A 16,057-nucleotide genomic window follows, 5' to 3' on the forward strand; every position below is an offset into this window, starting at 1 on the left:
CGTTCTACAGTTTCTCATTAGGCTGAATGAATAACCGACTGTAAATGTAGGTATTGTGATATAAACCGAGTCCGTTCTACAGTTTCTCATTAGACTGAATGAATAACCGACTCTAAATGTAGGTATTGTGATATAAACCGAGTCTGTTCTACAGTTTCTCATTAGGCTGAATGAATAACCGGCTCTAAATGTAGGTATTGTGATATAAACCGAGTCGTTCTACAGTTTCTCATTAGGCTGAATGAATAACCGACTCTAAATGTAGGTATTGTGATATAAACCGAGTCTGTTCTACAGTTTCTCATTAGGCTGAATGAATAACCGGCTCTAAATGTAGGTATTGTGATATAAACCGAGTCTGTTCTACAGTTTCTCATTAGGCTGAATGAATAACCGGCTCTAAATGTAGGTATTGTGATATAAACGGAGTCCGTTCTACAGTTTCTCGTTAGACTGAATGAATAACCGGCTCTAAATGTAGGTATTGTGATATAAACCGAGTCCGTTCTACAGTTTCTCGTTAGACTGAATGAATAACCGACTCTAAATGTAGGTATTGTGATATAAACCGAGTCCGTTCTACAGTTTCTCATTAGACTGAATGAATAACCGGCTCTAAATGTAGGTATTGTGATATAAACCGAGTCCGTTCTACAGTTTCTCGTTAGGCTGAATGAATAACCGGCTCTAAATGTAGGTATTGTGATATAAACCGAGTCCGTTCTACAGTTTCTCGTTAGGCTGAATGAATAACCGACTCTAAATGTAGGTATTGTGATATAAACCGAGTCGTTCTACAGTTTCTCATTAGGCTGAATGAATAACCGACTGTAAATGTAGGTATTGTGATATAAACCGAGTCCGTTCTACAGTTTCTCATTAGACTGAATGAATAACCGACTCTAAATGTAGGTATTGTGATATAAACCGAGTCTGTTCTACAGTTTCTCATTAGGCTGAATGAATAACCGGCTCTAAATGTAGGTATTGTGATATAAACCGAGTCGTTCTACAGTTTCTCATTAGGCTGAATGAATAACCGACTCTAAATGTAGGTATTGTGATATAAACCGAGTCTGTTCTACAGTTTCTCATTAGGCTGAATGAATAACCGACTCTAAATGTAGGTATTGTGATATAAACCGAGTCCGTTCTACAGTTTCTCATTAGGCTGAATGAATAACCGGCTCTAAATGTAGGTATTGTGATATAAACGGAGTCCGTTCTACAGTTTCTCGTTAGACTGAATGAATAACCGGCTCTAAATGTAGGTATTGTGATATAAACCGAGTCCGTTCTACAGTTTCTCGTTAGACTGAATGAATAACCGACTCTAAATGTAGGTATTGTGATATAAACCGAGTCCGTTCTACAGTTTCTCATTAGACTGAATGAATAACCGGCTCTAAATGTAGGTATTGTGATATAAACCGAGTCCGTTCTACAGTTTCTCGTTAGGCTGAATGAATAACCGGCTCTAAATGTAGGTATTGTGATATAAACCGAGTCCGTTCTACAGTTTCTCATTAGGCTGAATGAATAACCGACTCTAAATGTAGGTATTGTGATATAAACCGAGTCGTTCTACAGTTTCTCATTAGACTGAATGAATAACCGACTCTAAATGTAGGTATTGTGATATAAACCGAGTCGTTCTACAGTTTCTCGTTAGACTGAATGAATAACCGGCTCTAAATGTAGGTATTGTGATATAAACCGAGTCCGTTCTACAGTTTCTCGTTAGACTGAATGAATAACCGGCTCTAAATGTAGGTATTGTGATATAAACCGAGTCCGTTCTACAGTTTCTCATTAGACTGAATGAATAACCGGCTCTAAATGTAGGTATTGTGATATAAACCGAGTCCGTTCTACAGTTTCTCGTTAGACTGAATGAATAACCGACTCTAAATGTAGGTATTGTGATATAAACCGAGTCCGTTCTACAGTTTCTCATTAGACTGAATGAATAACCGGCTCTAAATGTAGGTATTGTGATATAAACCGAGTCCGTTCTACAGTTTCTCATTAGACTGAATGAATAACCGGCTCTAAATGTAGGTATTGTGATATAAACCGAGTCCGTTCTACAGTTTCTCATTAGGCTGAATGAATAACCGACTCTAAATGTAGGTATTGTGATATAAACCGAGTCGTTCTACAGTTTCTCGTTAGGCTGAATGAATAACCGGCTCTAAATGTAGGTATTGTGATATAAACCGAGTCCGTTCTACAGTTTCTCATTAGACTGAATGAATAACCGACTCTAAATGTAGGTATTGTGATATAAACCGAGTCCGTTCTACAGTTTCTCATTAGGCTGAATGAATAACCGACTCTAAATGTAGGTATTGTGATATAAACCGAGTCCGTTCTACAGTTTCTCATTAGACTGAATGAATAACCGACTCTAAATGTAGGTATTGTGATATAAACCGAGTCCGTTCTACAGTTTCTCATTAGACTGAATGAATAACCGACTCTAAATGTAGGTATTGTGATATAAACCGAGTCCGTTCTACAGTTTCTCGTTAGACTGAATGAATAACCGACTCTAAATGTAGGTATTGTGATATAAACCGAGTCCGTTCTACAGTTTCTCATTAGGCTGAATGAATAACCGACTCTAAATGTAGGTATTGTGATATAAACCGAGTCCGTTCTACAGTTTCTCGTTAGACTGAATGAATAACCGACTCTAAATGTAGGTATTGTGATATAAACCGAGTCTGTTCTACAGTTTCTCATTAGACTGAATGAATAACCGACTCTAAATGTAGGCATTGTGATATAAACCGAGTCCGTTCTACAGTTTCTCATTAGGCTGAATGAATAACCGACTCTAAATGTAGGTATTGTGATATAAACCGAGTCCGTTCTACAGTTTCTCATTAGGCTGAATGAATAACCGGCTCTAAATGTAGGTATTGTGATATAAACCGAGTCCGTTCTACAGTTTCTCATTAGACTGAATGAATAACCGACTCTAAATGTAGGTATTGTGATATAAACCGAGTCTGTTCTACAGTTTCTCATTAGACTGAATGAATAACCGACTCTAAATGTAGGTATTGTGATATAAACCGAGTCTGTTCTACAGTTTCTCATTAGACTGAATGAATAACCAACTCTAAATGTAGGTATTGTGATATAAACCGAGTCCGTTCTATAGTTTCTCATTAGGCTGAATGAATAACCGGCTCTAAATGTAGGTATTGTGATATAAACCGAGTCGTTCTACAGTTTCTCGTTAGGCTGAATGAATAACCGGCTCTAAATGTAGGTATTGTGATATAAACCGAGTCGTTCTACAGAAGATGAAAAGTGTTATTGAATCTTCGGTCATCTCTGTAAATGTACATATTGACCTTTGGTCCTGTGCCTTTTTGATCTTAAGCATCTTTTTACGCCCTGCAGCCTTTCTGACATGGTTTCCCCTCCAAATGGAGAACGACCCAGTCGTGTTCTACTGTTCTAGCATCACTTCGTAAAGCTCATCCAGCCTCACAGCAGGAGCTACAATAGAACGTATCTCTGGGCAAAGCTTAGGTACATCAACTCGTGGTGCTGCCCCGAGGCCAAGACCAGCGTGACTTCGCTCCACTGTGTATTTGTATAGAAATTAAACGATGAAATTCTAATTCAAAGCGTTTTACTCAGCGAATGTTCAGCTGCGGTGGGCTGTACGGCTGAGAGGCAGGAAAGAGGCTGAGAGGGATTTTTCCCTGCATGAGGAAACGTGTGCTTTAGGAAAACACTCACGCTTCATAGGCACTCTGCTCTGCCTCGAGAGCGAGGATGACGAGAGAAAATGTATAGATCATAAACACTTTCCAGTCATTAGTCAGAAATAATCGCTCTCCCGCTGCTGATCCACACAGTCAGGAAAACGACTGCGCTACAGTTTCTGTGAATTCTGTGAATCGCGCCGTGTTGAATAATACAGCAACACTCATTTCACTGTTAAGCTTTGGTTGGAAATAAAAGGGTTTAAATCTTAAAACGGCCGATAGAAAGTGATCCAATCAGGGTTGATTTCTCTGTGGTATCTCAGCAGATACGGCTAATCGAGCTCTCCTATTGCTCAGGACTTCAGGAGCTGGACTGAAGGCTTCACATCACAGATTAACTATCAATATAGTTAGGAATCGACCAATCACGCCTTTACACCAGGATACATAAGAAATCTTACAGCAGTTTAGCCCCACCCACTCAGCTACAGCGGTTTAGCCCCACCCACTCAGCTACAGCCATTTAGCCCCACCCATTAGCAGTTTAAGTGTTAAAGGGAGTTTCAGCCTGGGCTGCCAGTCAGAATGAGGTTTATTTGCATGCCTCTGTCTGAAAGGAACTGACCTCATTAACAAAGTTTATTCCAAGTCTTTCTAACAACATGCTAATCTCAGGCTGTGTGGAGCAGCTCTGGGCAGAAGCAGCTGGACTCTCTCACTGCGAGCTCTTTATGAATCTGGTTAGCTGTAAAGTAGGACAAGCCACACAAACGCGCTCTCTCTCAATTCAGAGTCTGCCTGTCTCACAAACACCGGCGCATTAGCACTTCCACACACACACACACACACACACACACACAATAAATAAATACTCTGCTTCTTCAGCTGCACATGCTGGTGCAAAAGAGATGCTGCGGACGGTGGGGGGGGGATAAGAGGCACTTCACTGAAAGAGTAGCGTGAACTGCCTGAGCGAGAGAGAGAAAAGAAAGAGAATAGAGAGAGAGAGAGAGAGAGAGAGAGAGAGAGAGAGAGAGAGAGAGAGAGTGAATAGGATTGCAGCAGACAGATCGAGTTCCATATCCCCTACAATCAGCATCAGAGCCCGTTGCCATGGCAACATGGCACAACATAACATCAGGACCACAAAAAAACCCCCCACCTATAACTCGCCTTTAAAAAAGCAGGATTTATGCCGCATCTGTGAGGATTCCTTCCTCTTTCTATACGATCTAACTAACGATTCATCAGCATCGACTGATGATTAAGAATTACCTGAGTAATTATTCAGTGTGAGGTGTAATCAGAGATCCAGAGGGTTTGGTGTGAAACAGTTCAGACGTCTTTACAGTGGTGGTGATGGGAACCAGGCGTCGCCATGACTACAACACAGATATAGACACTTTATTTACCATCCAGAACCACCAGAGAACCTACACGAGTCTTCTGAGCTTATATGGAATGTTGATGATGGAAAACAGTGGAAAATCTGGAATAATGAGTTTTCTTTGGGGACTATTTTGCCGCACAGCGCCCTGCATGTTTTCCTCCACCATGAATGGAGTTGAAGTTCTCTAAACTCTCATAAAACAGCGTCTCAGTCATCAGGCAGTGAATTCAGAACCAGTTCATGTAGGAACTTTCTGTAGGAGCTTTTAGAGGGACGTCTGGTTCCCATCACCACCACTGTGAGGAGCTTTTAGAGGGACGTCTGGTTCCCATCACCTCCACTGTGAGGAGCTTTTAGAGGGACGTCTGGTTCCCATCACCTCCACTGTGAACGGCTCTGACTCGGTCAGTTTATCTAGAAACCAAACCGCCCAGTTTACATCTGGACTGCTTAATTATGCAGAGAATTCTGGAAATGTGTTTCATTATTTCTCATTGAAACACGTAAAGAAACTGCGTGGAAAGTAAACGTTTCTCGGTAGGTTTCCCTGCATGTGTGTTTATGCATATTCTGACATATCAAATAAGAAAAAACCTGTAGGAAAACGAAATGATCTACATCTACCTGGGAAATCTAATATTTCTCATATTGAGATTCTTGTGGGCTTATTTTAAGATCATTTCACTTATTTTTGAACATTTTGTACTTTGTGTTTTTAGTAAGGCAAATCTCACTACGATAGCAGATAATTTGGCTCGTTTTAAGCAAATTTCTTACTAAAAGCAAAATTATCTGCCAATGAAGTGGAATAAACTGAGTAAAATCACTTAAAAGACTAAAAAAGATAGAAATATATAATCTTACAACAAGCGTACAATAATCTCAACATAAAAAAAAATGACGTATATTAACCAGATTTGAGAATTTCACCAGCCAAGACGTCGATTTTTGCAGTTTATCAAATAATAGTCAAAATTTGCATAAAAGCATAGCACATCATTTTCCGGATAATAAAAAACGTAATAAATTACATTGAAAACACATTTTCATGAGTAAATAATGGAAATTAAGATTAAGATTCCCTTATTAGTCCCACAACGGGGAAATTCCACCTCCGCATTTAACCCATCCATGAAGTGAAACACCACATACACACTAGTGAACACACACACTAGGGGGCAGTGAGCACACTTGCCCGGAGCGGTGGGCAGCCCAATCTGCAGCGCCCAGGGAGAAGTTGGGGGTTGGGTGTCTTGCTCAAGGACACCTCAGTCATGGACTGTCGGCTCTGGGGATCGAACTGGCGACCTTCTGGTCACAGGGCCAGTTCCCTGACCTCCAGCCCACGACTGCCCCCTACTAATGCGAACAGAATAAAGTCGGATGTTTCTGTTTTTGTGGTCGTAGTCCTGAAACACTGACAGAAGGCCGCAGGAACCAGCCGACAGACCAGCCTTTATCTTATCAGAGAGAAACGTAACGCTGATGGTGGAGGGTAAACAGAAAGAAGGTGCAGCAGGTGATTAATGGACGTTTCCAGCGTGTCCATCTCCACACTCAGCGCTGTAAAACTCAACCCGGCACTGACGAGAAGCTGCTCAACATCGTCTTCCCTGTAAACTCTTCCCGCACTTCTCCGAAGGGTTTCAGAGAGTTGCTGAAGGAAATGGTGTTTGCATTATGCAATGCTAATTTGCATATTTTTCCTGACGCTTTAATTATTGGCTTGAATTTCATTTAACAGCTGGATGGAAACCCGGCTACCGTTGTGCATGTAGTCTTGTTACGGCAACTGACACGGACCTACATAAACATTTACAAACACCCTTGCATTTGTCAACTTTGCCAACTCTTACACTATATAGCCAAAAGTATGTGGACACCCCTCCTAATTATGACGTGTTTCCGGCACACCCATTAGTAACAGGTGTACAAAATAAAGTACACAGTCATGCAATCTCCATAGACACACACCACATTACAATGGGTCGTATTGAAGAGCTCGGTGGCTTTGATTGTGGCCTTAAACTGTCAGATGCTGCCTCTGCCACAAGTCAGTTGGTGAAATATGCCTTGCTAGATCTACCCCAGACAACCGTAAGTGCTATTAGTGTGGTAACATTTATGGTAGCACAAGCAGCTCAGCCATGAAGTGGAAGCCCTGAGTGCTGAAGCGCAGAGTGCGTATTCTCTGTTTATTCACTCCCTACAGATTCAAACTGCCTCTGGACTGACCAGAGCTTCATGAAATGGGTTTCCATGGCTGAGCAGCTGCACACAGGCCTAAGATCACAATGCCAAGCGTTGGCTGGAGGGGTGTAAAGCACCGCCCTTGGACTCAGTGGAACCATGTTCTCTGTCAGTCTGATGATGACCAGGTTTTGGTGGATGTCTGGAGAACGTTACCTGCTGGAATGCAGAGACAGTAAAGTTTGGTGGAGGAGGGATGATAGAGAGATGATAAGTGACCAACTTCATATTAATGCCCATTTTGGTTTTGGAATGGCATGTCCAACAAGCTTATATAGGTGTGATGGGAAGTTGTCCACATACTTTTGGCCATTATATACATACATACATACATACATACATACATACATACACACACACACACACACACACACACACAACAGTGCAGGCTCATAACTGTCCATACAAAACACAAAGTACATGTAAGTGTTAATTAATTATGCATTTACAGGATTACATTTGGATACTATGACAACATGCCAGTCTCGTCTCTGAACCTTTAAGGCATTCTTGGACGCTTTATGTTCCAAACGAAATGCTAGTTTTTTAAATCGTAGTCGACCAACAGTGTGAAGAACAGCCCACGCAGTGTCCGTCTATTTTCAGCAGTGCTGTTAGTCATCTCACACCTAGCTGTAGTACCCTCTTCTGCTGAGTCCTGACCTTGAATCTTAACTCCGCCACAGTTGTTTTCCTCTGCTGTTGTGATGTGTCGAGACCGCCGTTCTGTCCCAGTTCGCCCACCCGCACCTCGCTTTAATATCCTCGCTCACGTCGTTCACCCAGCTGCCTCTCACTGGCATCTCTGCTTCGCTGTGCAAAGAGCTTTTAATGTCATTCATCACCAGCAGACGACGACATCACCGTTCTGTCCTGGATATGCCATCAGTTTGTTGTTGCTGCCATGAGAAAAACTGCTAACTCTGTTTTTGGCCTTTTTGAATGATTGTTTTCTGTGTAGAAAAACAGGCTTATTCATCCGTGCATGTGTACGGAGATTAGATACCAACAACGGTGTAGGCCACTTTATTAGAAACACCTACCTTGTGCTTCCACTCACTGGCCACTTTATTAGAAACACCCACCTAGTGCTTCCGCTCACTGGCCACTTTATTAGAAACACCCACCTTGGGCTTCCACTCACTAGCCACTTTATTAGAAACACCCACCTTGTGCTTCCACTCACTGGCCACTTTATTAGAAACACCCACCTTGGGCTTCCGCTCACTGGCCACTTTATTAGAAACACCCACCTTGGGCTTCCACTGACTGGCCACTTTATTAGAAACACCCACCTTGGGCTTCCACTAACTGGCCACTTTATCAGAAACACCTCCATGCTATCCTCCACTTTACATTCTTCGGTATTCCGTCTATGTCTTCTTACTGCTTTGCATACTCTTGGCTTTCTCTCAAGCAGTTTCATGAGGAGCCAACTGGGATGTCTTTGGTTTTTCACTTTTAAAACTACAGATAAACCTGCCTACAGTTCCTGTACAGCGGAATTGAGAGCAGCCAACAGTGCAAGTTTTTCAAGTTTTAAGTCTGTTTGAAGCAAATTTCAGTCAGATGGAACAGCAAACATAAAAGCCTGTTTTCCTAATTCAGTACGAGCCACAGGAGCAGAAACGGGATACACACTCTGTAAGTCTGGACTGTAACTCCAAGGTACATTCCTGGTGGATAAAATGATCTAAATTCAGCCAACAGCAGCCTAGCCCCTCCCATTCAGCCAACAGCAGCCTAGCCCCTCCCATTCAGCCAACAGCAGCCTAGCCCCACCCATTCAGCCAACAGCAGCCTAGCCCCTCCCATTCAGCCAACAGCAGCTTAGCCCCTCCCATTCAGCCAACAGCAGCTTAGCCCCTCCCATTCAGCCAACAGCAGCCTAGCCCCTCCCATTCAGCCAACAACAGCAGCCTAGCCCCTCCCATTCAGCCAACAGCAGCCTAGCCCCACCCATTCAGCCAACAGCAGCTTAGCCCCACCCATTCAGCCAACAGCAGCTTAGCCCCACCTATTCAGCCAACAGCAGCTTAGCCCCTCCCATTCAGCCAACAGCAGCTTAGCCCCTCCCATTCAGCCAACAGCAGCCTAGCCCCACCCATTCAGCCAACAGCAGCCTAGCCCCACCCATTCAGCCAACAGCAGCCTAGCCCCTCCCATTCAGCCAACAGCAGCTTAGCCCCTCCCATTCAGCCAACAGCAGCCTAGCCCCACCCATTCAGCCAACAGCAGCTTAGCCCCACCCATTCAGCCAACAGCAGCTTAGCCCCACCCATTCAGCCAACAGCAGCTTAGCCCCTCCCATTCAGCCAACAGCAGCGTAGCCCCACCCATTCAGCCAACAGCAGCCTAGCCCCTCCCATTCAGCCAACAACAGCTTAGCCCCTCCCATTCAGCCAACAACAGCTTAGCCCCACCCATTCAGCCAACAGCATCTTAGCCCCACCCATTCAGCCAACAGCAGCTTAGCCCCACCCATTCAGCCAACAGCAGCTTAGCCCCACCCATTCAGCCAATAGCAGCTTAGCCCCTCCCATTCAGCCAACAGCACCTTAGCCCCTCCCATTCAGCCAACAGCATCTTAGCCCCACCCATTCAGCCAACAGCGGCTTAGCCCCTCCCATTCAGCCAACAGCGGCTTAGCCCCTCCCATTCAGCCAACAGCAGCTTAGCCCCTCCCATTCAACCTACATCAGTTTAGCCCCACCCATTCAGCCTATGACCATTTAGCCCCACCCTCCAGTGAATAAATCTCTCACCCAGCTGCTGTTTTGTTTTTGTAGGTATCTCGGAATCACGCGACCGCTGACCTACCCGGCCCGTCAGAACGGACAGCTGATGGCCAAGATGATCTTCGGAGTGTGGCTGGTGTCGGCCTCCATCACGCTGCCTCCGTTCTGCGGCTGGGCAAAGAACATCAACACGGAGGGAGTGTGTCTGATCAGCCAGGACTTCAGCTACACCATCTACTCCACCGCTGTGGCCTTCTACATCCCCATGCTCGTCATGCTCTTCATGTACTACAAGATCTTCAAGGCTGCTCGCAAGAGCGGAGCCAAACACCGCTTCACCAGCATCGTCCGCAGCTTGGACCCTCCTGCCAGCGAGCTCCACTGTAAAAAGTATTACTAGGTTAAAGTAAATTATATTTAAATACAGGAAAAAGTCAAGGTGGAGAATTAAAGCTCGTTTTTATTGAGAGTCACAATTCACAAATGTTTAGAAGCTGGGAGTTTAGGTAATCGAACAGAAACATTTTGTGGCTTCAGAGAATAAAAATACACTGACCAGGCAGAACATTCTGACCACCTCCTCGTTTCTACACTCACTGTCCACCTCATCAGCTCCACTGACCGTATAGCTGCACTCTGTAGTTCTACAGTTACAGACTGTAGTCCATCTGTTTCTCTGTTACCCTGTTCTTCAGTGGTCAGGACCCCCCATGGACCCTCACAGAGCAGGTACTGTTTGGGTGGTGGGTCATTCTCAGCACTGCAGTAACACTGATGTGGTGGTGGTGTGTTAGTGTGTGTTGTGCTGGTCTGAGTGGATCAGACACAGCAGCTGCTGGAGTTTTTAAACACCTCAGTGTCGCTGCTGGACTGAGAATAGTCCACCAATAGAATAGTCCGCCAGCAACGTCCTGTGGGCAGCGTCCTGTGGGCAGCGTCCTGTGGGCAGCGTCCTGTGGGCAGCGTCCTGTGACCATTTGTTTATTGAGGAAAATGATCCAATCTGACGTATTTGAGAGGTAAAAGTCTGTGAACCTTTGTTTTCAGTATCTGGTGTGACCCGCCCGTGCAGCAATAACTGTTGGTCAGTCCTGCACACCGGCTGGGAGGAATTTCAGCCCACTTCTCCGTACAGAACAGCTTCAACTGTGGGATGTGGGGGGGGTTTCCTCTCATTAACAGCAGACTGCAGATGAGCAGCGGCTTCTCCTGGCAACCCTGCCATGCACACCATAGTTGTTCAGTGTTCTCCTGATGGTGGACTCATGAACATTAACATTAGCCAGTGTGAGAGAGGCCTTCAGTGGCTTAGCAGTTACCCTGGGGTCCTCTGTGACCTCGCCGACTATCACACGCCTGGCTCTTGGGGTGATTTGTTGGTCGACCGCTCCTGGGGAAGGAAACGATGGTGTTGAATTTCCTCCATTTGTACACAATCTGTCTGACTGTGGTTTGGTGGAGTCCAAACTCTGTAGAGATGGTTCTGTAACCTTTTCCAGCTTGATGAGCATCAACAGCTCTTTTTCTGAGGTCCTCGGAAAGCTCCTCTGTTCAGGCCGTGACACACTTCCATAAACGTGTGTAGTGAAGAGTGGACTTAGACAGATCCCTGTTCTCTAAATAAAACAGGGTGCCCACTCGCACCTGATCGTCATCCCACTGATTGAAAACACCTGACTAATTTCACCTTCAAATGAGCTGCTAATCCTACAGGTTCACAGACTTTTCCCACTCACAGATATTGGATCATTTTCCTCAATAAACAAATGACCCGTGTAATGTTTTAGTGCCGCTTGTTTAACTGGGTTCTCTTTATCTACTTTTAGGACTTGTGTGAAAATCTGATGATGTTTCAGGTCAAATTTATGCAGAAATATAGAAAATTCCAAAGGGTTCACAAACTTTCAAGCACCACTGTAGTACCTGGTCTGTGAGGGTCCATGGGGGTCCTGACCACTGAAGAACAGGGTAATAAAGTATGTTTCCATAAATCTAAGAACAAATCCTGACCATTTCACGCATCCAGTACCAATCATTCCGAAGTTAGAACGCATCGAAATTCGTACCTTTTCCACTGAATAAAATGTTTGATATAAAAGCCTCGAAACTTCAGAACGAATCAGGCTAGAATTCTCCACACTGTCTACTGGCCATGATGACTGAAGTGTAGAGAAGAGCTGTGAGCTGAGATCAGTGGTCACTGTTGTCCTTTGGTCGTTTCTCCTAGCGAAGCGGTAAGGATGCAGGGTCTGAAGCCTCAGCACCACGGCGCCGGAGTGGCCGAGGAATGCGCGGCTCTTTCTCGGCTCCTCAGCCCCGAACGCCAAAACATGTCCATCTTCAAGCGGGAGCAGAAGGCAGCCACCACCCTCGGTGTCATCGTGGGGGTCTTCTCCATCTGCTGGCTGCCCTTCTTCATCCTGTCCACCGCCAGGCCCTTCATCTGCGGCGTGGAGTGCAGCTGCATCCCCATCTGGCTGGAGCGGATGCTGCTGTGGTTCGGCTACGCCAACTCGCTCGTCAACCCCTTCATCTACGCCTTCTTCAACCGGGACCTTCGCTCCACCTACAGGGACCTGCTGCGGTGCCGCTATCGCAACATCAACCGCCGCCTCTCCGCCGTGGGCGTGCACGAGGCCCTGAAGGTTTAGGAACGTCCAGAGACTTGTTTTATTTCAGAAACGCTGATGCTGACCAGCCCGTTTGGACTAAGTGGCCTTTTTGTTTTTACCTTTTTCACTTTTTTTTGGACGGAGTCGTTTTTTTTTTTCACTGTAGATTTTTTTTTCTTTCAGAAATTTGTTGAACAAGTCATTTTTAACACGTTTCGTTTTTGTCTAGCGTCTGATTTCGGGTGTAAACCCAATTTCAACAAAGCCGTTTTTGGATTTCTCTTTTTCTTTTCCAGGACCTGATTTGGAAAAAGCCATTTTTGGATTCTAAACGAGCTTTAAAGAAAGTCTGGGCGACCTATTCCACCATTCCGGGACCCCGGATGTTTTTTTTTAATCTGTCTTTTTGGACCGTAAATTTTCTTCTTTAGTAGCTATAATTTAATTTTTTTATTGAAGTTTTATTGTCTTTGTTTTTTTCTTTCTTCTGGACGACCAGTTGTTTTATCCTGAAATCAATGTTGGTCTTTTTCGCCGGTATCTCACATTTTAAGACAAAGTTTTTGGAGCCTAATATTTTGTTTTGCTTCATTTTTCAGGCAGGCCTTGTTTTTGGATGCTAAACCACCTGCGAGATCCGTCCTGCCGATCAGGATGGCTTTATTTTTTCTTCTCTTTGTGAAACTGGAATGTGTTTTTCTGGACTTTGATCCGTCAGTCAGAGAGGAGGAGCGGCCTGCAGCAAGCAGATGTTCAGTCCGTGTCTGAGCGTCCGCTGACCGAGTCCCCAGATGGGAACCGTAGGGGCTGGTGGATAATTGTGGCTGTAAGGCTTTGTGGTCTGCGCTGACTATTGGAAATCGTTGGGGAGGTTGGGGGTGGTGGGGGCTCCAGTGAGGGGGTGTGGAGAGACAGGACGCTCACCTTGCCTTTTACAGTGACTCAGCCGGCTATTTTAGGAGCTGGTGGCGAGGTGCGGCCGTCGGGTTTTTGATGGACTATTGACCTCGACGGGCTCTGTGTGGACGCTTCGCCCTGATCCCGCCTGCTTTCTGGACAGACCTGACAAGCGAGACAGACACACTTAGCGCTTCTCTGCGGTTCTTGAGCCGCGGACGATGACATGCTAAGGAACGATAATCTGAGGAACTGGAACTCTCGAGTGGAAACAAGGGACTCCTGCGATCTGCAGTCTGGCTTTGTTTGGCTGCAGAATAAATCAAATAACACAAAATGCATTGTAACGTATTTTCAATATATCCCCGTTTCCTACGGGACGTTGTGGAGGAGAAAGTCCGTATGGACGGCAAAACACTGTAAATTGTCAAACTTAATTTACCATCATGATGTTTACTGTCCCCGTTTTAAACCACCTTCATGAATCTTTGATATCTTCAGTGCTTTTCTGTGTAATGTTAACGGAAGCGTTTTGTAACGATTTGCTTACTGCAGACGTCTGAACGGCTGACAGAGGCAAAGAGCTTAACAGAACCGCAGAAACGGAGAAAACTACCGTCCCAGTTTCGGAATCCGGAGACGACTTTCCTCACCATTAAAACTGCCATAATGACGGAGAGAGACGTGAAAAGTCTTTGTCACGAGTGACCAGTGAACTGTGCTTGAAGCTCGCAGGGGATTTGTGTGTCGCTGCAGAGCTTTCTAATGACCTTCATCACCAAACGATCACGCTCACATCCTGGAGACGCCGTTAGCCGACGCTCGTCACATGAACTGGATTTTTTACTTGTTTGTTTTATGATTATTACTTACAAAGACACTGGCTTGTTTTTGGCCTTCACCCACTTTTAACTCTGATCATTTGTGGTGAAACAGCTTCATGCAATTACCCAGAAACACCCCTTGTACGTCCACTCACTGGTCACTTTATTAGAAGTGCTGTAGCCAGTGGAAACACAGTCATGGTTTCTAATAAAGTGGCCGGGGAGAAGAAGCTGATTTGTTGCGGTCAGTACACTCTTAAAAACATAGTAAAGGGAAAAGTTCTATATGGAACCACGAACACTCAAAGAGTCATCTGCATACTTCAGTGGTTCTCTGCAGTGTGAAACGGTTCTTCAGACTGATGGAGAATGTGTTGGTTCTACATAGCACCAAAAAGGGTTCTGCTATTATGATATCAAGCTTGAAACGATAGAAGAACCCGTATTGGTGGCCGAGTGTTGTCCTGGCACGCGGGTGCGAGGGGCATCTGCGGCCTCGTGTCGTCCTAGCGTGCGAGTGCGAGGGGCGTCGTCTTGCCACGTGGGTCTGAGGAGCGTCTGCGGTCATAGGTCGTCTTGGCCCGCGGGTGTGAGGGGCGTCTGCGGCCATAGGTCGTCCAGGCGTGCGGGTGCGAGAGGCGTCTGCGGCCGTGCGTCGTCCTGGCGTGCGGGTCTGAAGGGCCTCTGTGGCCATAGGTCATCCTGGCGTGCGGATCTGAGGGGCATCTGCGGCCATAGGTCGTCCAGGCGTGCGGGTCTGAAGGGCCTCTGTGGCCATAGGTCATGCTGGCGCGCGGATCTGAGGGGCATCTGCGGCCATAGGTCGTCCTAGCGTGCGGGTGCGAGGGGCGTCTGCGGCCGTGCGTCGTCCTGGCCTGCGGGTCTGGGGGGTGTCTGCGGCCATAGGTCATCCTGGCGTGCGGGTGTGAGGGGGGTGTGGCTGTGCGGGTCTGAAGGGCGTCTGCGGTCGTGCGTGTTCTGCCGTGCGGGTGTGAGGAGGTGTGGCCGTGCGTCGTTCTGCCGTGCGGGTGTGAGGGGGTGTGGCCGTGCGTCGTTCTGCCGTGCGGGTGTGAGGGGGTGTGGCCGTGCGTCGTTCTGCCGTGCGGGTGTGAGGGGGTGTGTGTTGGGGAGGCTGTGTGAAGGTGCAGCAGGACGTGGGCAGGATGGGTGTGTGTATATATTCCTCGTGTTTGTTACGTCTGTTTTATTGGGTCAGAAATCTGTGCTCTCTCTACCTCTCACTTCATTTGATATAAAACACTGCAGATCCAATGAACTTGCTCCGTCTTTTTATGACCTCAAACTACCTAAACAGGGGCTTTATAACACGTTTATAAACACTTACCAAAGCAGTGCTTGATGGCACGGTTTCTCTCCATATTCACACCACGATATCGGCTGTAATGAAGTTTAAGGCCGTTATCCAGACCTGAGGCGTTTACCGACTATCTGGCTAACATTACTAACGAAGCCGAATATCGCGTCTGTTTTTATTGGCTGGTATGATGCATGCTGGGTACTGTAGTAAAAGGACGCCGATGGATTAAAACTCAATGTTATTATAATTTTATATTTGCGTTTAGTTTTAGATCAAAGCAGCCGTTAAATACAAGAG

At 45.8% G+C, this 16,057-nt stretch overlaps 1 protein-coding gene across 1 annotated transcript in view; it reads left to right on the forward strand.

The window, feature by feature from the left end:
* Nucleotides 1–15,461, forward strand: part of htr7c (5-hydroxytryptamine (serotonin) receptor 7c) — a 64,466-nt gene extending 49,005 nt beyond the window's left edge. Inside the window, exons 2-3 of the mRNA XM_037531962.1 lie at nucleotides 10,161–10,499; nucleotides 12,337–15,461. Of these exons, the coding sequence (XP_037387859.1) occupies nucleotides 10,161–10,499; nucleotides 12,337–12,760 (763 nt within the window). The 3' untranslated portion in view covers nucleotides 12,761–15,461. The remainder of the gene's footprint in view (nucleotides 1–10,160; nucleotides 10,500–12,336) is intronic.
* The last annotated feature ends 596 nt before the right edge of the window (nucleotides 15,462–16,057 follow it).

The sequence above is a fragment of the Pygocentrus nattereri genome, chromosome 20 (assembly GCF_015220715.1).
Source record: "Pygocentrus nattereri isolate fPygNat1 chromosome 20, fPygNat1.pri, whole genome shotgun sequence".
Lineage (NCBI taxonomy): Eukaryota > Metazoa > Chordata > Actinopteri > Characiformes > Serrasalmidae > Pygocentrus > Pygocentrus nattereri.